Source organism: Cetorhinus maximus, chromosome 13 (genome assembly GCF_964194155.1).
Source record: "Cetorhinus maximus chromosome 13, sCetMax3.hap1.1, whole genome shotgun sequence".
In the NCBI taxonomy this organism is placed as follows: Eukaryota; Metazoa; Chordata; class Chondrichthyes; order Lamniformes; family Cetorhinidae; genus Cetorhinus; species Cetorhinus maximus.
This window is the reverse complement of record NC_135891.1, coordinates 3,944,637-3,965,981: the sequence shown is the minus strand read 5'-3', so window position 1 is coordinate 3,965,981 and position 21,345 is coordinate 3,944,637. Positions and strand designations below refer to the sequence as shown.

The 21,345-nt window shown below is 42.2% G+C and overlaps 2 protein-coding genes across 5 annotated transcripts in view; one reads left to right on the top strand and one right to left on the bottom strand.

The window, feature by feature from the left end:
* LOC144688363 (mitochondrial import receptor subunit TOM34-like) overlaps window positions 1–4,748 on the top strand; it is a 29,122-nt gene extending 24,374 nt beyond the window's left edge. Inside the window, exon 7 of the mRNA XM_078554829.1 lies at window positions 2,441–4,748. Coding sequence (XP_078410955.1) covers window positions 2,441–2,545 — 105 coding nt within the window. The 3' untranslated portion in view covers window positions 2,546–4,748. The remainder of the gene's footprint in view (window positions 1–2,440) is intronic.
* LOC144688361 (embryonic polyadenylate-binding protein-like) overlaps window positions 2,986–21,345 on the bottom strand; it is a 40,438-nt gene continuing 22,078 nt past the window's right edge. Inside the window, exons 11-15 of one of the 4 annotated variants that reach the window (XM_078554826.1) lie at window positions 20,841–20,965; window positions 20,110–20,203; window positions 15,637–15,767; window positions 10,762–10,843; window positions 9,523–9,744 (exon numbers count right to left, since the gene is read on the bottom strand). In XM_078554826.1, coding sequence (XP_078410952.1) covers window positions 10,766–10,843; window positions 15,637–15,767; window positions 20,110–20,203; window positions 20,841–20,965 — 428 coding nt within the window. In that variant the 3' untranslated portion in view covers window positions 9,523–9,744; window positions 10,762–10,765. Of the gene's footprint in view, window positions 3,136–9,522; window positions 9,745–10,761; window positions 10,844–15,636; window positions 15,768–20,109; window positions 20,204–20,840; window positions 20,966–21,345 lie in introns of those variants that run through there. The other 3 variants (XM_078554825.1, XR_013578400.1, XM_078554827.1) reach the window with 3 other exon arrangements.

Here is a 21,345-nt window from a genome sequence, read left to right as displayed (position 1 = left end):
GGAGGTATTGAACGAGTACTTTGCATCTGTCTTTACAAAGGAAGAAGATGCTACCCAGGCTGAGGTGAGCGAGGAGGTAACTGGTACACTAGAAGAATTTGCAATTGAGAAGGTGGAGGTATTAGAAAGGCTATCTTTACTTAAAATAGACAAGGTACCAGGACCGGTGAGATGCATCCAAGGGCGCTGAGGGAAGTGAGAATGGAAATTGCAGAATCACTAGTGATAACCTGCCAGTCTTCGTTAGACATTGGAGAGGTGCCAGAGGATTGTGAATGTTACACCCTTGTTCAAAAAGGGGTGCAAGAATAAAGCTGGCAACTACAGACCAGTCATTTTGACCTCAGTGGCAGGGAAACTTCTGGAAACCATAGTTTGGGATAAAATCAAGAGTCACTTAGATATGTGAAGGATAATTAAGGAAAGTCAGCATGGATTCGTTAAGGGAAAATCATGTTTAACTAACTTGCTGGAGTTTTTTCAGGAGTTAATAGAGAAGGTTGATAAGGGAAATGCTGTTGATGTGTATATGGATTTTCAAAAGGCATTTGATACACTGCCACACAACAGACTTGTGAGCAAATATCTAGGTCTTGGAGTAAAAGGGAAAGTAAGCACTTGGATGAGAAATTGGCTGAGTGACAGGAAACCGAGAGTAGTGATAAATGGTTGTTCTTCAGATTGTTGAGAAGTTTGTAGTGGAGTTCCCCAGGGGTCAGTGTTGGGACCCTTGCTCTTTCTGATATATGTTAATGACCTAGACCGTGGTGTGTAGGGGATGATTTCAAAATTTGCAGATGGTACGAAGATTGGAAATGATGTCAACTGTGATGAGGATAGTATTGAACTTCAAAAGGACATAGACGTGTTGGTGGATTGGGCAGACAAGTGGCAGATGAAGTTCAGTGTAGAGAAGTGTGAGGTGATCCATTTTGGCAGGAAAGATATGGTGAGACAGTATGAAATAAAAGGAGAGCCTCTAAAGGAGGTGCAGGGACAGAGGGACCTTGGTGTATATGTACCATAAGTTATCAAAGTTGGCTGGGCATGTTGACAGAGCAATTAATAAAACATATACTATCTTAGGTTTTATTAATAGGGGCATTGAGTACAAGAGTAAGGAGGTCATATTGAACTTGTATAAGATACTAGTTAGGCCTCATCTGGAATACTGCGTCCAGTTCTGGGCACCATACTTGAGGAAGGATGTGAAGACATTGGAATGAGCACAGAGGAGATTCACAAGAATGATTCGAGGGATGAAGAACTGTAGCCAAGAGGATAGACTGGAGAGGTTGGGACTCTCTTCCTTGGAGAAAAGAAGGCTGAGAGGAGACTTGATAGAGGCATTCAAGATCCTGAGGGGTATGGACAAGGTAAATAGTGAGAAACTGTTCCCACTCAAGAGAGCATCAAGAACTAGAGGGCACAGATTCAAAATAATTGGCAAAGGGAATAAATGTGATGTGAGGAAAAACTGTTTCATCCAGAGGGTGGTTGGAGTCTGGAACAAACTTCCTGAAAGGGTGGTGGAGGCAGATTCAATCGAGGTATTCAAAAGGGAATCGGATTGCTACCTGAAAAGAGAGAATGTGCAAGGTTCCTGGGATAAGGCAGGGGAGTGGGACTAGGTGGAATGCTCGTTCAGAGAGCCAGTGCAGACTTGATGGGCCAGATAGCCTCCTTTCACTGTAACGATTCTGGGATTGTTCGTTAGTAACTGGTTAACCTAAGACACTGAATTTTCCACTTTGGATGTAATCAGGAAATTGTGCCTGAGATATGCATAAAATTGCATTGGTTAGCTCAAGAATAAAATTTATTTATAGACATAAAATCTTGCATGAACCAGTGCAATCAGGCAGTGTGATGAAACATAGTTTTTTTTTCTCTTTCTATTTAAAAAGTATTCCCTGATGTATTTAAGAGTGGTATCCCAATGCCGTTTGATTAATACGTCTGCAAACGGGTTTATCAATTTAAAAACAAGCTTTTTGACAGGAGTCCAACCCTCCACCTGTGAGGAAACTGATTCCAAATAATTGAAAATGACTTCAAACTATAACGAACCATTTAATAGTTTCATTGAGTGACCCTAGTTAGTTTCTTCAAATAATTATTATTTGATATGTAAAAGCTTTTAAAACGTAGCTACTGGTGCCTGTGCGTCTAAGAATATGAGCACAATTTGTTGCGCCGCCTTGAATCAGTGCAGTTAGCAGAATCTTCTCAATTTTAACCTGCGATTGTGGCCAGTTTTGCATCCAGATTGTGCTAGAATCTGGGTGCAAAACTGGCAGAAACTTTGCCCCACAATGGTTAAAGCAACACATTCAGCAATACTCGATTTTCGTATCCGTTTTATGGTTGCATTGTTTGAATCGCTGTGATGACGTGCTGGTCAAAAATGCCTTGCTAAGTGTTGGTTTTATTTCTTTAGGATTACAGCGGTAGCGCTGCTGATCTTCAGAAGATGCTTAAACTGGACCCAAGCAACTTCTCTGGCCAGCGCCTCCTGGAGGAAGTCCAGAAGCTCGTTAAATAAAAGCTGGTTCTTGTTGGGGGGGGGTCTTCAGACTTAAAACCTTCTGAAATCAGCTCTGAATAGTTGCATATGAGAAAGGGGCTTAGGCAGGTTTTGAGCCCCTATATATTTATGCATTTTTCTTTTCGCTTTTCAAGGGCTTTACGGGTTCTAACCCTCAATACCAAAGAGCACCATGTGAGAGTATTTCAATTAAACAGTCTACAGCTCATTTCCTATTCCTCCTATTCCTACACAGAAAACCGATTGAAAATAGAAACCATTCCTATGCGGTGAGAACCCTCTTTAGTTATTGACTTAGCAACCGGAACCTCCACCACAAATAGTCTCTGCAGATTGAGCATAGCTCAATATAAAAAATAGAGAAAGCAATAATCTGCTTGCAAAATAATGCCGTAGCGGAATATGTGTAATTTTAATTTTTCTTGGGGGGAGTTTATTTTGTGCTAGCTGTATTTGCAAGATTGCGCTTTTAACCCTTTGAGTTCCATTTTGTTCTTCTCATTTTTCCACGCCCTCCCCCATTGCCCACTTTTCCTGATGGTTTTGACTCCTTGCTGGGATCCAATTGTGCGTCCACTTCCAGGATTCTGTGGACAGAGAACGAAGAGATGCCACATGTAAAACTGACCATGTCCTCATTGACCCACACCCACTCACGCAGTTTCAGATGCGGTGAAGTGGGGTCCCTTCAACTGTCGCTTCAACTGAGGTTTATTAACTTGAGACCAACCCAGCATTGAAACCTCTGCCTTTAAAGGATCTTTTATGTGGGTTGCTTTTGTGTGGAGGAGGAGAAGAGGAAATAGGGGAACAAGGAAATCTCTGACTTGGTTCAAGGTTGTTCTTTTCACTTCCCAGTACTTCCTCATCTTGATTAACCCCTTCACCTAGATGCTTTGCTTGACTACTGACTACTCTTGGGTTGTCTGTGCACCGAGAATATTCTTGACAGGGAATCAATACTTTATTGGATTTTTTGAATTTAATTGGAACACACGTATTTGAAAATGTTGGCATCTTCACTGAAGTAAGATGCTGAAATATAGGAACAGGCGGCCATTCAGCCCTTGACCCTATTCTGTTATTCAATGAGATTGTGGTTGATCTATGAGAAAACTTTATACCTACCTAACCTTTGGTTAGCAAAAATCCATCAATCCCAGATGTAAAATAAACAATTGCTCCAACATCAACTACTGTTTGTGGATGAGACTTACAAACCTCTGCCACCCTTCTGTGTGTAAAAGTGTTTTTTAATTTCACCCTGTCTGTCTGTAGTCTTAAACTCCCCAACCAGAAATCTAGCTACATGTGCCGTAGAGAGGCAAGAGAAACACTTACTGCTGTCCACAAACCCTGAAAATGTGGAATTTACTAGAACATTAGTCACCAACTCCTTGGTCTGGAACTCTAAAAATCTAAGGGTTTTGCTTGAGTTTTTTTTAAATAGCCAGTTTCGTCAGACAGTTGTAATAATGAGAGATTCATGTTATTTTGACCAAGTAGTTTATTGACAGACATGAACAGGGAATGATGCTGAAATGACAAAATGTTTTGCAAAGACCTAGTACATTCATTCTCCTGCATGACTGCACACAGGACAAAATCTGGGAGTAAACTGGTTTAAAAACATCTTTGCTGCTGAAGTGGTTTGTATAAAATATATAGTTTTTGGTGTTGCATCGTAGTATTGCAGATTTTGATAAGTTTTTGAATTAGAGGAATCATTAATTGCAGCTTTAGTTTATTTCTGTTGTCCAACAGACTTTTCCACTAACAATTCAGTATTTCGGATCAGGAATTTTCTTTTTTTATTGCACAAAATTGAGGGTACATTGGTGACTGCTGCAGCTGAAGGAGTAACATACAGAATATTAAGGAGCGTAAATTGAGCAAATTCAACAAGTTAACTCTAAAGGGGGTTCCATATGTTGTCAGCATATTTAACGAAAAAAGCTTTTCAAAATCTTTCAGCAAAATACAAACTTGTTTTGATCATTTATCTCGTCTTTAACCTCTTTCTTCACAGAAACAATACAAAAACTGTGTCTGGACTATGAATAACCCACCTGTCCGTGTCTAGTCCCATAGGGCATAATGTTTAACTCTATAACTCATGCTATGCGCATGGTTTTGTTTGAATGTTGTATTGCACTGTAAATCTTTTGGACTCAGGTATTAAACTGTTACAGTAATGACAGTAGGTGTCCTTTTTATTTTGCTAGAGTGGAGACATTGCCTATCAACCTGCGACCCTCAGCAAGATGAAACAAATAATTGCATTGGGAACTGCTCAGATACATCAAAGTAAATAACCAATTGTCTCTCATCAGCCTTAGCTCTTAGAACCATAGAAAATTGAAGCAGGAATAGGCCATTCGGCCCTTCGAGCCTGCTCCCCCATTCAAGATGATTACGACTGATGCTCTGTCTCAACACCATGCTCTCGCTCTGCCCCCAATAGCCCTTGACTCCTTTGGTGTCTAGAAATCTATCTATTTTCTTAAATATATTCAGTGACTTGGCCTCCACAGTCCTGTGGTAGAGAATTCTACAGGTTCACCACTCTGAAGAAATTTCTCCTCATCTTGGTCCGAAATGGTCCATCCCATATGCTGAGACTGTGACCCCTTGTTCTAGACTCCCCAATCAGAGGAAACATCATCCCTGCATCCAGTTTGTCCAGATCTGTCAGAATTTTATACATTTCAATGAGATCCCCTCATTCTTCTAAACTCCAGTGAATACAGGGCCTAGTCAGACCAATCTCTCCTCATACGACAATCCTGACATCCCAGGAATCAGTCTGGTGAACTTTTGCTGCACTCTCTCTATGGCAAGTATATCCTTTCTTAGGTAAGGAAACCAAAACTGCACACACTACTCCAGATGTGGCCTCACCAAGGCCCTGTACAGCTGCAGTAAGACATCCTTGCTCCTGTACTCAAGTCCTCTCGCAAAGAAGGCCAACATACCATTTGCCTCAACTACTGGCTGCACCTGCCTGCTTGCTTTCAGTGATTGGTGTACAAGAACACCCAGGTCCCTTTGTACATCAACATTTTCACCATTTAAATAATACTCTGCCATTCTGTTTTTCCTACCGAAGTGGATAACTTCACACTTATCCACGTTATACTGCATCTGCCATGTATTTGCCCACTCACTCAACCTGTCTAAATCACCTTGGAGCCTCTTAACATCCTCCTCACCACTCTCATTCCCACCAAGTTTTGTGTTGTCAGCAAACTTGGAAATATTACATTTGGTTACCTGATTTAAGTCATTGATGTATTTTGTGAATAGCTGGGGCCCAAGCACTGATCTCTGCAGAACCCCGCTAGTCACTGCCTACCACTCCAAAAAAGACCCATTTAACCCTGTTCTTTGCTTCTTGTTAGATAACCAATCCTCTATCTATCTATGCTATGCTACCTCCTACATCATGTGCTCTTATCTTGTGTAGTAACCTTTGATGTGGCACCTTATCAAATGCCTTTTGGAAATCCAGATACACCACATCCACTGGTTCTCCCTTATCTATACTAATTACGTCCTCGAAAAACCCCAGTAGGTTTGTCAAACATGATTTCCCTTTCATAAATCCATGTTGACATTTACTAAGTGTGTTATCACATCCTTTATAATTGACTCTAGCATTTTCCCTACTACTGATGCTGGTTTACTGGTCTGTAATTCCCCATCTTCTCCCTTCCTTTTTTAAAATAGTGGAGTTACATTCACCATCATCTGCCGGGACTGTTCCAGAATCTTTCGAATTTTGGAAGATGGCAACCAAATCATCCCCTATTTCCATGGCCACCTCCTTTATTACCCTGGGATGTAGATTATCGGGCCCTGGGGATGTATTGACTTTCAGTCCCATTGATTTCTCCAGCACTGTTTTTATAGTAATACTAATTTCCTTCAATTTCTCCTTCTCACTAGACCCTTGGTTCCCTAGTATTTCTGGAAATTTATTTGTGTCTTCCTCAGTGAAGTCAGAATTAAAGTAGTTTAATTGCTCTGCCATTTCCTTATTCTTTATTATAAATTCTCATGTTTTGGATTGTAAGGGACCTACATTTGTCTTCACTAATCTTTTTCTTTTTACACACTTATAAAAGTGGACTATAAAAGCTTATGTACTCTTGTTTTTGAGTCTGAAAGTTAATGGGTTCAAGTCCCACTGTAATACCTTGAGCACATAATCCAGACTGAAACTTCCACTGCAGTTGAGGGAGTGTTTCACTAGCACCACATCCATTCACTCCTTCAACCACTGTGGCTGCACTATGCACCATCTATCCATTGTAGCAACTTGTCAAGGCTCCTTCAACAGCAGCTTCCAAACTTGTGATCTCTACCACCTGGAAGGATAAGGGCAGCAGACACACAGGAACACCTACTTGCAAGTTGCCCCCTAAAATGCACATCATCCTAACTTAGAACTATATCACCATTCCTTCAATTAGTATGAGTGTTGAGAGGGGACAAGGCCTCAGTTTAACAAAAAAATTGTATCCAAGGTCAAGCTAAAAGTAACTCAATATTTATCATTTGCAGCTTGACACTAAATGGATGTCAACCACCAATGCACCTGAGGGAAATGAGGGATGGGCAATAAATGGTAGAGATGCCAACAATGCCCCACTGACATAATAAAATGGAGGGTGAATTTCTCCAGATCCATTTTCATTGCTTTGGTGGAGACTCTACACCTATGAATGGGGTTTCTGAAGCTTAGCAGGAAATTAAATTCACCTCCAAGTCACACACACCAGCCTGCCATATCAAAATCATAGAACCTCTGCCCACTGAGCACCATTGGCACAAAGATTACCATGGTTCAAGAAGGCCTTTCATCATCCAAGGGCCAGGGTTGCCAAGAAAAAAAAACACTGCCTGGGATCATGGCCTACCATCTGGAGAATTTAATGTGCTGATTTATTTAGAAGCTGAATAAATCTAAGGGACTTCCAATCTTTTTTCCCCATTTAGCAAAATAACCCCCTCAGTACCTCAAACTCACCCAGTCCAATATACTCCAGTAACTGAAGCATAACCTCCCTACTTTAGTATTCAATTCCCCTCGCAATAAATGATAACATTCTATCAGCTTTCCTAATTACTTGCTGTTCTTACATACCAGCCTTTTGGGATTCATCCACTAGGGGACCCAGATCCCTCTGCATCTCAAGAGTTCTGCAATCTCTCACCATTTAGATAATGTGCTTCTATTTTATTCTTCCAGTCAAAATGGACAATTTCACATTTTCCCACATTAAACTCCATCTGCCAGATTTTTGCCCACTCACTTAACCTATCTGTATCTGTTTGTAGCCTCATGCCCTCTTTACAAATTACTTTCCTGCCTGTCTTTGTCACATTAACAAATTTGGAAACCATCCCTGCATCCAAGTCATTGATATAAATTGTAAACAGCTGAGGTCCCCGCACTGATCCCTGTGGCACACCACTCATTACATCTTGCCAATCTAAAAAAGACCCATTTATACCTACTCTCTGCTCCTGTTTGCCAGCCAAACTTCTATCTATGCCAATACATTACCCCCTATACCATGAACTTATATTTTCCCACAATAACCTTTGATGTGGCATTTTAGCAAATGCCTTCTGGAAACCGAAGTACAGCACATCCACCTTTATCCACAACACGTTATTTCCTCAAAGAACTCCAATAGGTTGATTAAACACGAGTTCCCTTTCACAAAACCCTCACCTTTTTTCTGTTTCATCGTATTCTCCATCTCCCTCGTCATTCAAGGAACCCTGGTTTTGATTCCTTTAACTTTCAACCTTGTGGAATGTACTTATCCTGTACCCGAAACATCTCAAAGATCCTACATTGTTTCATTACTTTTTTTTCCTGTCAATCCTTGGTTCCATTTTACCCCGGCTAGATCCCCTCTCAGCCTATTGAAGTTGGCCCTCTTCCAATTTAGATGTTCTACTTTAGATTGCTCCTTGCTCTTATCCATCACTAATCTAATCCTTATGATACAATGATCATTCTTACTCAAGTGTTCCCCCAGAGACTTGGCCCAGCCCATTCCACAGCACCAGATCCAGTAATGCCTCCTTCCTAGTTGGACTGAGAACACACTAGTCAAGAAAGTTCTCCGGAACATAATTCATGAATTCCTTTAACATTGAAGTGGGGTAATGAAATAAGTCAATACTAAAACTAATTAAGATGTGCATTAACAGCTTTAAAAGTAGACAAATGTAGTTATTAGCATTAATAGCTTTGAGTGTAGTCGTAAGAGCTCCAAGCATGATGGGAAATATAGCCAACACAGGCATGATGGTATGGTACCGTGGGAACTTAATAACCTTCATAGGATGGGTAAACAAATATTAGAGTGATAAGAACATAGACTGGGGGTGTTAGAACCAAGGCATTTCTCAGCCTCCCCGTGGGATAGTGAGACATCTGTTCATTAGGTACGTAACTGGAGATTGTGTTAGTGTATTTATATCTTTTCACAATCATTTCAAAAAACTGCCTGTGTGGACCTTGTATTCTCAAAGATCCTTGGAAAAAGTAACCAAGATGATCTCTCCCAACCTTTGCTTGGATAAACTGCTTGTTTACTGGAGCACTCAGACTCGAGTTGTCTCATCTTTTTACCACAACATTATTCCAATCGATATGTCAGGAAATAGTTTGTGCACACACAAAATTCCACAACTTCAATAGTTGCACTAGCCAGTGCAAAAGCGTGTGTGTCTATAAGATCAAATTCAGTGACCATGTTCTGGGAGAAAAATGGTGTCTCCTTCACCCAGAAAAGTAAATAATCCAAGCACAGACTCCAAACTTCCTCTTCAGGTATTTTTTTTTCCTTATAGTCAGACCCTCCAGCATCTGAGCATATTCACAGTTTAAAATTACTCTGAAACTTTGATTCTGGGTCAGGAGGACAACAAAACAGCAAAGCAGCCAAAATCCATTTTCAATTAACTTTAATGAAGTATGAAGCACACAGGACAGGACAGGACAGGACAGGACAGAGCAGAAGACAGTCTCAACACACAACTGATCAGTAATGTGAGCAGAGCCTTTATCTCCAGCCCACATCCAATCAGTTTGTTCGCCACCTAAACTTTAATCATATGACCAAATATCTCTTCTTCTTGAAACAATTTTCTTGTAGTTATTCATGTTCGTCCTGCAAGAAATGGGAAACTCAATCAACCACATCAGTTCTCGCGTTAACAAACTGCCTCCCGCAAGTACGGGAGTCAAACTCGGTAACCCATATTTTCACCACCACCCCCTCACCCATCCTGCGCTATCAGCTTAACTTGTTCTCTGGATATGAGAGATACTGACTCAGCCACATTTATTGACCCAAGGGCCTTAAGGGTCAACCATGTAACATGGGACTGGAGTCACATAGACCCAGGGTGGGTAAGGATGGCAGGTTTCCTTCCCTGAAGGACATTAGTGAACCAGTTGGGTTTTTACAATAATCTGACACCTTTCATAGGTCATATTGTGGTTTGGTCTCTGCATTTTTTTTAAAAATAGGCTAAGAGAAGCAATTAGGAAAGGCACAAAGAAAATGACTAGGCTAATACTAGAACTGAAAGGCTGTTCCCATCAGGAAAGACTGAACAGGCTGGGTATGATTCCCCAGAAAAATTCAAGACTGAAGGCTGATGTAATAGAATAAATCAGATTATGAAGGGGTTCAACAGGGGTGATGTAGAAAAGACAATCCCTCTTGCAAGAAAGTGCAAAACTAGATGTCATAAGTATAAAGATAAACCGCTAATAAGTTCAGCAGAAACTTCCTTAATCCAGAGAGAGAGAGAGAGAGAGAGAGAGAGAGAGAGAGTGTGTGGTGAGAATGTGGAATTCACAACCATACGGAATAGCTACGTGGAATGACTGGTTGACCATATGGAATGATTGAAGGGAGCAGCATTGAGGCGTTTAAGGGGAGACTATATAAAACAGGAGAATGAAAGGGATAGAAGGATGAGAATGAAAGGGATAGAAGGATATGTTGTGAGGGTGAGATGGAAGAGGAGGGCAGGTTCATGTGCAGCATAAACACCGGTATAGAACAGTTCAACTGAATGGCCTGTTTCTGTGCTGTAAATTCAATATATTATCTTGTGAACTAAGCACAAGCCAAAATCTCATGTGCTTTCCCATTGTGATAAACTGTGGACGTCACCTGCTTAGGCAGCTGTGTTCCCTTTTTTCTGCACTGTATCTTTAGCTTGGTGAGCCTGAAGCACAGCAACAGCTTCCTCGACCTGGAAGAATCCAAAACACAACAGATTCTTCAAGCTGCAGCAGATTGGAGGACAAGACTCTCCATTCAATCCTCTTTGCAAAGCGAGATGGCTGGCAGGGTGCATGGAAGATGGAAGCAATGCAGAGCCCCAAGGCCCTCATATTAGTTTAGTTGCACTTGTAGTTGAGGTCCTAATAAAAGGCATCGTTTCCCATAAGTGATGGATGGATGGATGGATGGGGTGGTAGAGGAGCAGGAATTCAGCTGGAGTTCCTGCTCCTCATCTTTAGTCAATGTCCTCTGCTGAATTGTGTAAAAACATACCAGGTCCAGGCTGAATACAAGAAAAAAAAATACAACCTCAGGACATCCCAAAGTGCTTTAGAGACACTGAAGGAATTGGAGTGTCGTCACTACAGAGAAATGAGGCAGCTAATTTCTGCACAGCAAACTCCCACAAACAGCAATGTTGGTTGAGGAATAACTATTAGCCAGGACACCAGGAAGAAATCACCTGTTACTCTTTGAACTAGTGCCACAAGATTATTTATGTCCACCTGAGGGGAAAGATGGGGCTTCAGTTTAACATCGCATCTGAAAGACAGCATTTCTGACAGTGCAGCACTCCCTCAGTACTGCAATGGGAGTATCAGCCCATTGTATGCACTCGAGACCCTGGAGTGGGGCTTGAACACACAACCTTCTGACTCAAAGATGAGACTGCTAGCCACCTCAGGACTACATGCTGTTTTGAGACAATGAAAGTTCCCGTTATCTACAGGAGTTTGACCAAGTCGTATAGATCTCAAAACTCCATTGACATCTCGTAACTCAGCAAAAGGCAAGATAACAGCATGGCTGTTTCTGTGGTAAAGGACACTACGGCTTTGGAGCAGGATATGCACACGAACAAAAAAAATTCACAACAAAAATTCTCAGCATAGACCTTCAATTAAATTGTCAATTTACAACTGTAGAGAACTTGGTTAACTTTGTATGTTGCTCATTAGGTTGTGATTCTCTGGATGTCCAAAAGCACACACCACACAGCCTCTGCCACCACATCAAGGGCTCCACTGGATGGCCCACAAGAGTTTAGCCATGTTTTTGTGGACTGATCAAGTCGTACAGAATAGTTAATGGGACCCAACACTCATGTGTAAAGCCAAATGCTGTGTTTTACCTACCCCAGGTATTCAGATTGTCATTGTTGGCCTATCTATCTGCTCTGTTCACTGAGAACACACATCTGGACAACTAAGCAACAATTCTGCACATACTTTGACACTATACAATCGAATGGAAAGCTCTCTACTTTTTAAATCTCAGTTCTACTTTAATTTAAATTACAACATTTGGTTCCGAGACAGGATTTTGACATGACACAGCCATGCTGACCTTCAAGTCTCGTCTGTCAAGGTGACCATTCAGCATTGCCCAATCTTTGAAGGAATCCTCTTCGCCAAATCTGAGAAAACCATCAAATCCTCTACAGCCAAGTACTGGCAAGGTTTTTATAATTCATTTATGGAATGTAAGTGTCGCTGGCTAGGCCAGCATTTATTGCCCATCCCTAAATGTCCTTGAGAAGGTGGGGGTTAGCTGCCTTCTTGAACCGCTGCAGTCCATGTGGTGTAGGTACACCCACAGTGCTGTTAGGGAGGGAATTCCAGGATTTTGACCCAGAGACAATGAAGGAACGGCGAAATATTTCTAAATCAGGATGGTGAGTGGCTTGGAGGGGAACATCCAGCTGGTGGTGTTCCCATCTATCTGCTGCCCTTGTCCTTCTAGATGGTAGCAGTCGTGGGTTTGCAAGGTGCTGTCTAAGGAGCCTTGGTGAGTTGCTGCAGTGCATCTTGTAGTTGGTAAACACTGTCAATATTCAGTGGTGGTGGAGGGAGTGAATGTTTGTGGATGGGATGCCAATCAAGTGGGCTGCTTTGTCCTGGATGGTGTCAAGCTTCTTGAGTGTTGTTGGAGCTGCACTCATCCAGGCAAGTGAGGAGTATTCCATCACACTCCTGACTTGTGCCTTGTAGATGGTGGACAGGCTTTGAGGATCAGGAGGTGAGTTACTGCAGAATTCCCAGCTTCTGACCTGCTCTTGTAGCCACAGTATTTCTATGGCTAGTTGTTCAGTTCAGCTTCTGGTCAACAGTAACTCCCGGGATATTCAAGTACAGTACATTGTTTTGAATCCCCAGAACAAGCTCCACTTCCTAACCACTGGCTTCAACCCTCTCCTGGGCAACTATTTGAAACTGAACTAGACTGTTGACAACCTTGGGTGTCATATTTGACTCCAAGATGAACTTTTGACCATGCGTCCACACCATCATTAAGAACACCTATTTCCACCTCTGTAACATTGCCTAATTCCAACCTGCCTCAGCTCTTCTGTTGCCGAAATCCTCGTCCAGACTGGACTATTCGAACACAGTCCTAGCTGGCCTCCCCCATTCAACCAACTAAACTGGAGGTCATCCAAAACTCTGCTGACTGTGACCCAACTCGTATCAAATCTTGTTCACCCATCGCTCCTGTGCTCACTGTCCTGCATCATTCCTGGTCAAGCAACATCTTGATTTTAAAATTTTCATTCTGGTTTTCAAATTCCTCCCTGCACCTTCAAAAGGAAGGACCATTTTTTTTCCTAATATTATTGTGGGATATTTTAAAGTAGGCGGGTGTTTGTGTGTGTGTGTGTGTGTGTGTGTGCGCGCCTAGTTTAATTAAACTGCAGACAGTCAGACTGCAAGGTTTGAATCATCACAAGGGAATAAGTGTAAGCAGGCATTTTTGAAATGGAGGTGGGGTAAGCCAAGATGAAGTCTCAGCAGACACACTGAATGGAATTTGCATTTTTAGATAAGTTAAGAGGTTGTTTGATTTTTAAAAGGGACACAAGATGTTTACAGGTGACAAGGTAAATAAGACAAAGTTATTAAGTTTATTTTTCCACAAAAGTGCTGGCCATAATGACAACGTGAAAGATTTTTATATTCTTGGAAAAGTAACTTCTAATGTAAGGTTGAAACAGTGGGATTTACAGATCAAAAGGGAGAAAATATGTTTAAAGAAAGATGGAAAGCTGCGTGGGATGTGGCTGTGTGAGATCTTGAAAGGCACATTATGAGAAACATACCTATGGGAAAAGCCTCTAGCTACTCGAGAAATTTGCTGCTTCAGTAACCAAGGTATTGTTAAAAGCCTTTGGAGTTCCATTATTGAGTGAGAAGGAGAAAGCTGTGAAATACCTCCCTTATTGCAACAGTGGGTGCTTGTGGTAATATTGCTGGATGTTTTATTAGATTAAGAATCTATTTGGAGTGTTGACCAAAAGGGGTGTGTTGGGAGTCTAGTTGAGTAGAAATTTTGAGAATGGTTATAAAACTAAAATGTAACTATAGTCTTGTGTGCTTATGTTTTTTGATAATAAATGTTTTAATTTAGTCTTTAAAATCGAAGGTGGTAGTGAACTCATTGCTTCTGACTTCAGTGCACAAACCTTCTTATAATAAATACAAATTGCAAAATCGTTGTGATAAAGTTTCCTTTTGGGATTTAGTCAGCCTGGCAAACACCATCTGCCATATTGTAACAACTTCTAATCTTCTCTAGCCTCTCAAACACAAGATCTCTGTGCTCCTCTAATCCTGGCCTCTTGAGCACCCCTGGACTTTAATTGTTCTGCTATTGGCAGCTGTGCCTTTAGCCACCTAGGACCCAAGCTCTGGTATTCCTTCCCTAAACATATCTGCCTCTCTCCCCTCCTTTGACTAAGCTAGAGGTCATCAGCCCTAATATCTTATGTGGCTCAGTGTAATTTTGTTTAATGATGCTTCTGTGAAGTGTCCTGGGATGTTTTATTACATTACAGGTATCATAAAGACCAGCTGTTTTATGGTCCTTGAAATGGTTGGTGTCTCTGCAAGATATGACCAGCTGGGCAAACTAATACTTCTGCAGGATAGTCACTATTGGCCAGGACTCTGCTTCGAAATAAAGGCAAAGGGATGTTTTACATCTATCCGGAGAGAGAAGACAAGGCTTTGGTTTCACATCTCCTCTGAAAAACAGCAACTCTGACAGTGCAGCATTCCCTCAGTACTGCCCTGGGAGCACCAGCCTAGATTTTGCAATCAAGTCTCTGGAGTGGGGTTTGAACCCACGACCTTCTGACTGAAAAGGCAAGAGTGTTTTCCACTTGAGTCTGGCACCCATGACTGTCAGCGTACGCTGGCAGGGAAACAGCAATCCCATTGAGGAACTTGCCAAAGATCTGACCTAGAGAATGAGTTGGAACTTTTTAAAATTTGACAACTTCGAAAGTTGCCGAGCTCCCAACAGGGAGCACGTGAAGCCTACAGAAAGCAGAAGGAGCCCAGCGGGTCTTCATAATAAAAAAGGAAGAGAAATTCCCCAAATAAAGCGGTTGCTATTTTGTGGCCCTTGCACACCCATTATAACAACTGGGACCATCTTTTTTCCTTTGCAGAGCCAATTTAAATTAATTCTTAAAAAGGAACACCACAAAAATTTGTGGCGAAACCCTAAAGCCACCCAGAGGGAAAGTAAACGTTTGGCCCAGTGCTCTTATTTCCCCAGTGTTTACTTTCTCTTTTTGTCCTAGGCGGTGTTTGGATATGGATTGGGGAATTCACCAACACACATCACAGGACAAAAACCACACACCTATGCCCAGAGACAAGAACTGGGCATTAATGATTGAACCTACTCCTAAATGCCTTCTGTGCCATCTAGTACCCCAGCAAGCAACACCCGCCCCCCCACACAAAAAAATCCTACCTTGGAGTGAAGAGATTCTTGCGATTCCAACATGTGCAGGAGCTCAGAGTTATCAATCTCTAGCAGCATTCCTGTGATTTTGCCAGCCAACGTCGGGTGCATGTCTTGGATCAGTGGATACAGCCGCTCACCTGCATGAAACAGAAAACCTCAGCCTTCCTCAGGTGATGACCAGCGCTGTCAGAAACAGAAAGGCCTGGAAATACTCAGCAGTCTGGTAGCATCTATTCTGCTTTTGTCTTAATGACCAGAGTTGTCGTTTCAAACATTACTTTCACCAAAAAAAATTCAACACTTAGAAATTATTGCAAGATTTAAAAAAATAAATCAGAAACCAATCTAAACCAAGGGCCGCCAATTGAAAGCTGTACCAAGAAGGAAATCCAAAATTAGGAGTAGTGATGTCAACATTTGGAAGGTTGGAGTTAGGTACAGAGGTGGATAAACTTCAGGCCCATCTAACTGAAACATGGGGCTTGACAGGATAGACTGAGAAAATACTTTCCATGGCTCAGAATAAGGTTTGGCCAATCCAGACTGAGATGAGGAGAAATTTCTCCACTTAGCAGAGTGCAAAATCTTTGTAATTCTCTACCCCAGAGAGTTATGGATGCTCAGTCAGAGTATATTCAAGGCCAAGGTCAATAGGCCTAAGGGTGCTAAGTGAATTAAGGGACCTGTGGACAGTGCGGGAAGTTGAGCCATGATCTTCTTCAATGACAAAACAGGCTTGAGGGGGTCGAATGGCTTCCTCCAGTTCCTATTGATGGAATCAGATCTACAATGTGTCTTCTTAAAATTTAGAAAGTCATTTCATCATTTGGAAACTGACCAGGACTATATATTTTTTTAAATTTAAAAAAATATATAAGTACATCTTGCACTGGAGCAAGCATGTCTTTCCAAGAAATCACATGACATCAGCTAACTGACCCAGCCTGGCAATTGTGGAGGAGAGCTATTTGTTTATTTGAACTGCAACCACTTTAATTGATATGGGGAGGAAATGGTTCTAAAGGCAAAGGCCTGGTGATTTACTGGAAATCACCTGACAGAGGAACTTGATGCTTTGAAGCATGCACATGTGCACGTGTGCGCACAGACAGCTGGGGGTTGCTAAGACTTCTCTGCAGATAGAAGATGTAATCCTGACCTGGTTTACAAAAAAAAGTAACCAAGACTAAACTAATAGGATTGGCAGATACTTTGGAGTTGGAATTAACCATAGGGACGAGGAAAACAGGCATCGTTGAGGTAATAGCGCGGCATTTGAAATAGGAAGGGATACAAGAGACATGTTCTCCAGGGGGGCGGAAATTCAATTGCGTTAGCTAGGATTCAGCTGCAAATGAAGCAACTTGAACAGGAAAAGGAAATGAGAGAGCTTGAATTAGAAAAAGAAAAAGAGCAGAGGAAATAAGATGAAAAAGCTTGAACTTGAACTCCAGGAGGATAGAAGTTAGCAATGGAGGAAAGAGAAGGACCGAGAAAAGGGAATAGCTCATGAGGTTTATGCATCAACTTTATAAGAGGTTTATGTGGATTATGATGCAGTGAAGACAGCTATTCTTAGTGAGTATGAGTTGATCCCAGAGGGATACAGGCAGAAATTTCAAAACATAAGGAAGCAGCCTGGGCAGACCTAGGGTAAAGAGGGTACGAGGGGGTAAAGCAAAGTAACTTTGCCCGTTGACTATAGGTAGATGCCATGTTTGAAGCTCTTAAGGAAATAATTCTCCTGGAAGAATTTAAAAATTCATTTCCTCCAGTAGTTGAAGACCAGAGGGTTGCAACAGCAGAAATGGCTGACGGTTATGAGCTGGTCCATAAATCCAACCCTTTTCCCGTCACCCCCATAAACCCACGAAGGAAAGAAGGTGGGAGGGTGAAAAGAGGCAAGTAGCCAGGGAAGAGAAGGGTCAGCCGGGAATTCCCCAGAAACTCCTCCTCAGGCCAGAAAGGAGGTGCTGAGGGTGGAAGCGAGATTTGAAAGCCTAAGTGATTCCATTGTAACAAGGTGGGACATGTTCGTGCAGATTGCTGGAAGATGCACAGGAAATCCATGGGACTTATTGGGTTACGCAGGGACGATTCAGGAAAAGGAGACTTGACTGAAAATACAACAGATCAAGTTGTAGCATTAACTACCCGAGTGTGAACACTGCCGAGAGTTCAGGAGGGGTGAATAAGATACATGAGAGTTATAAAGATTTTTTTGTCCAGAGGAAAAGTAACCCCTTGTCCCTCAAATGAGGCAGCTAAACCTATATATCAGGAGATACGGGAGCCATTCAAACACTTCTGCTGGGGAAAAGCACAATTTCCGCCCCCCCCGCCCCCGCTGCAGACAGCACATTAAAAGCCAAGGTTTTAATAAATTATATTAGCAGGGGATATATAACCATATCTTTGTACCAGGTGCACTTGCAATGTGACCTAATGTCTGGGACAGTGACAGTAGGGTTGTCCAGAAGTTACCTATAGATGGAGTTGATTTAATCCTGGGAAATGATTTAGCCGGGGCAAAGGTAGTAGCTTCTCCCGTAATTACAGAAAGCCCAAGTGAGGTTCAAGAGATGAAGCAGCTACAGGAAAAGGTTCTAGGAATTTTTCCTTAATGTGTGTTGAACCTGCTGGAAGAGCTTCATGTTTTGAACTTGTTTTTTTGAACTCGGTTGGGGATGAACTGAGAAGGGGGAAAAGCTGCCCAGCTCTCGCTCTCCATGCTTTGTTTAAAATATAGTGTGGTTATCCGTATCCAGCTAGGAATCCTCATCTCAGAGGAACTTGTCTGTATTTGGAAACCAAAGAGGCTGAGACAAGGAGGATTAATCTGGCTCAGTTTTCCTCCATGCTATAGCTCTGTTGGTGAGAATCTCCAGACATCTACTGGGATAGCATGGGAGCACCAGATCAACAGCATCAAAGCCCTGTGAACTTTATCTTTTTATAAAGGTTTTTCTTCAATTGTCCATCTCTGCAGAGACCCTATTTGTTTGTAGTTTGTAATGTGCACGTGTGCGCATGTGCGCATGTGCTAGGGAATTTTAAAAAGGGATAGATAGTTATACTTAAAATTGTATGTTAACCAGTTCTTGCAACCTGTTTTAAAAGAGAAGTTTTGATTTATAATAAATCAATCATTCCGAGTTCATTGAAAGAAGCCTGGTTACCCCAAGTCTCTTTTATTCTGGGTCTAACAGTAGCGAAGGTAAATAATTGGCCATTTTGGTGAGTGAATTAAACAGTTACACTAATGGTACGACCCGTGGAGTAGTGGGACTAGATAAACTGCACATTCTTCCCATCCCAGTCGTAACATTATTTCTTATGTTCTTGTGGGAGAGCTGCTGAGTCTGAAGTCTATGGCTACCTGAGCCATTGGACAATGCCTCTCGGCTTCCTTACCAGACAAGTGAACAGCAAAAGAACAAAAAAAGACTAGGGCTCTCATTAAGCTTGGCGACAAATTCCCCAGGTCACTTGGCAGGGGCAAGAGGGGGAAATCAGCTTGAGAACATGGCCAGGGCCCATACAGAAAGATAACCATTGGGAGAGATAACCAAGGTCAGTTAGTTTCCATGGAAACTCATCTCAACAAATCATTGCTACTGAGGAGGAATGGGAAAGGAGTAGATTTTAAATATTGCTCGCTCTCGTCAAATGCTTATGCCAATAACCTGCATCGATAGAGAGCCTGGGTAAAACATCCCAAGGTGCTTCAGAAAAAGTGTAAATCAATCAGACAAAAATTGACACGGAGCCAAAGGAGGTGATATTAGGAGGGGGTACAAGAATAGTTCCAGGGATGAGAAACTTCAGCTATGAGGATAGATTGGAGAGGTTGGGACTGTTCTTCTTGGAGAGAAGGCTAAGAGGAGAGTTGATAGAGATGTTCAAAATCATGAAGGGACTGGACAAAGTAGATCGGGAGAAGCTGTTCCCATTTGTAAAAGGATCAAGAACGAGAGGGCACAGATCTAAAAGTGATTTGCAAATGAAACAAATGCGAAGTGAGAAAAAGCTTTTTCACACAACGAGCGGTTCGGGTCTGGAATGCACTGCCTGGAAGTGTGGTGGAGGCAGGTTCAATCGAGGCATTCAAGGCGGCATTGGATGATTATTTGAATAGAAACAATGTGCAAGGGTACAGGCAATGGCACTAGGTCATGATGCTCATTTGGAGAGCCGGTGAGACACGATGGGCTGAATGGCCTCCTTCTGTGTCATTAAAATTCTGTGGGTGGCCAGAACCTTGGGTTTTGAGGAGGACAGAGGTCTAAGGGGAGCAGTTTGCAAGGAATTCCGGAGCTTAGGTCCGACATAGCTGAAGGCAGGGGTCTGGTGAAGGGAACAGGGAATGGGTTAAGAGGCTCAAGTTGGAGGAATGCAGGCAAGTTAAAGCATAAATCATTAGCTCAGCGTCAGGACTGGATACCCGACTCGCACCCCTACCCAGTCTCAAACACATACCCAGCATCTGTTTCTGTTCCTGCGGCAATGCAGCAGCCAGCATAGAGGCAGTGAGCGGCACCTGACCATGAACATGAACAGCTGGTTCAGACACCTGCAATATCACCGTAAAAAAAGCACATCAGCAAATCCAGTTAACAGACAGACCAACTTCAAACCTGCCTCAAAAACTGGCGGTTAACATCTCGCAGCAAAAATCAGTAGTTGCAGGAGGTCGCTCTGTCCTTTGAGGCTACTCAACCTTTCAATTAGATCGAGAGTGATTTGTATCCATTAACCTGCCTTTGCTCCATATCCCTCAATATCCTTAACTGACACAAACCTATCAATCCTGGGTCTTGAAAGCCCCAGATATCCCGCAGCATCCATAGCTTATAGGGAGAGAAGATTCCAGGTGAGAGAAGTCCTTCCTGATTTCACTCCTCAATGGCCTCCTTTAAACTTTAAAGTTCATGTTCATGTTCCAACATTCGCCCAAAAGGAGTGATGGTTTCTGTAGCCACCCTTTTGAACCCCTTTAACATTTTAAGCAGAATACCCCTCCAACTTCGAGGCAGCGACACAGAGACACAGAAAATGAAATAGTGAATCACAAAACAATTGGAAAAAAAACCCCCAATGAGAACTTCTCCAACCTAATTTCCTGGCTACTGATTTTTTTGATGCAGGATCATTACCATAGTTACCAAACATTTCACACAAAAGGTAGCCAGAGTGTCTCTGGTCAGTACCTGCTGTGCACTGGGAGGATGCTGGGTGTTGCAGACTCCAGATGTGTATTTATACTGTGGGAGTACTCGCACCAGAGGTCCTGAAAGGGCAGTACGTGGTCCAGCAGTCTGAGTTCCTATAGTGGCTGGAAGGTGTGAGCAGAGGGGTTAAAATGCACACGGGTTGTTAACTTAATTCAATTATAAAAGCTCCTTTGCTCTACATTGGGTTCCAGCATTAATCGAGTTTCATTAACCAGGAATAACCAAGAACAGAAGGGTAGTGTAGTGGTTATGCTAAAGGGTGAATAATCCAGAGGCCTTGGTTAATATCTCAGAAAACAAGAGTTCAACTACGTGGCTGTTTGAAAATATGAAATCAGTTTTTTTTTTAAAAACCACCCAGAAATAAACACCAACTGGTTCACTAATACCCCTTTAGGGAAAGGACCTTATTGTCCTACCTGGCCTGACATATACGTGACTCCAGTCCCACACCAACACAGCTGAGTCTCAACTGCCCATC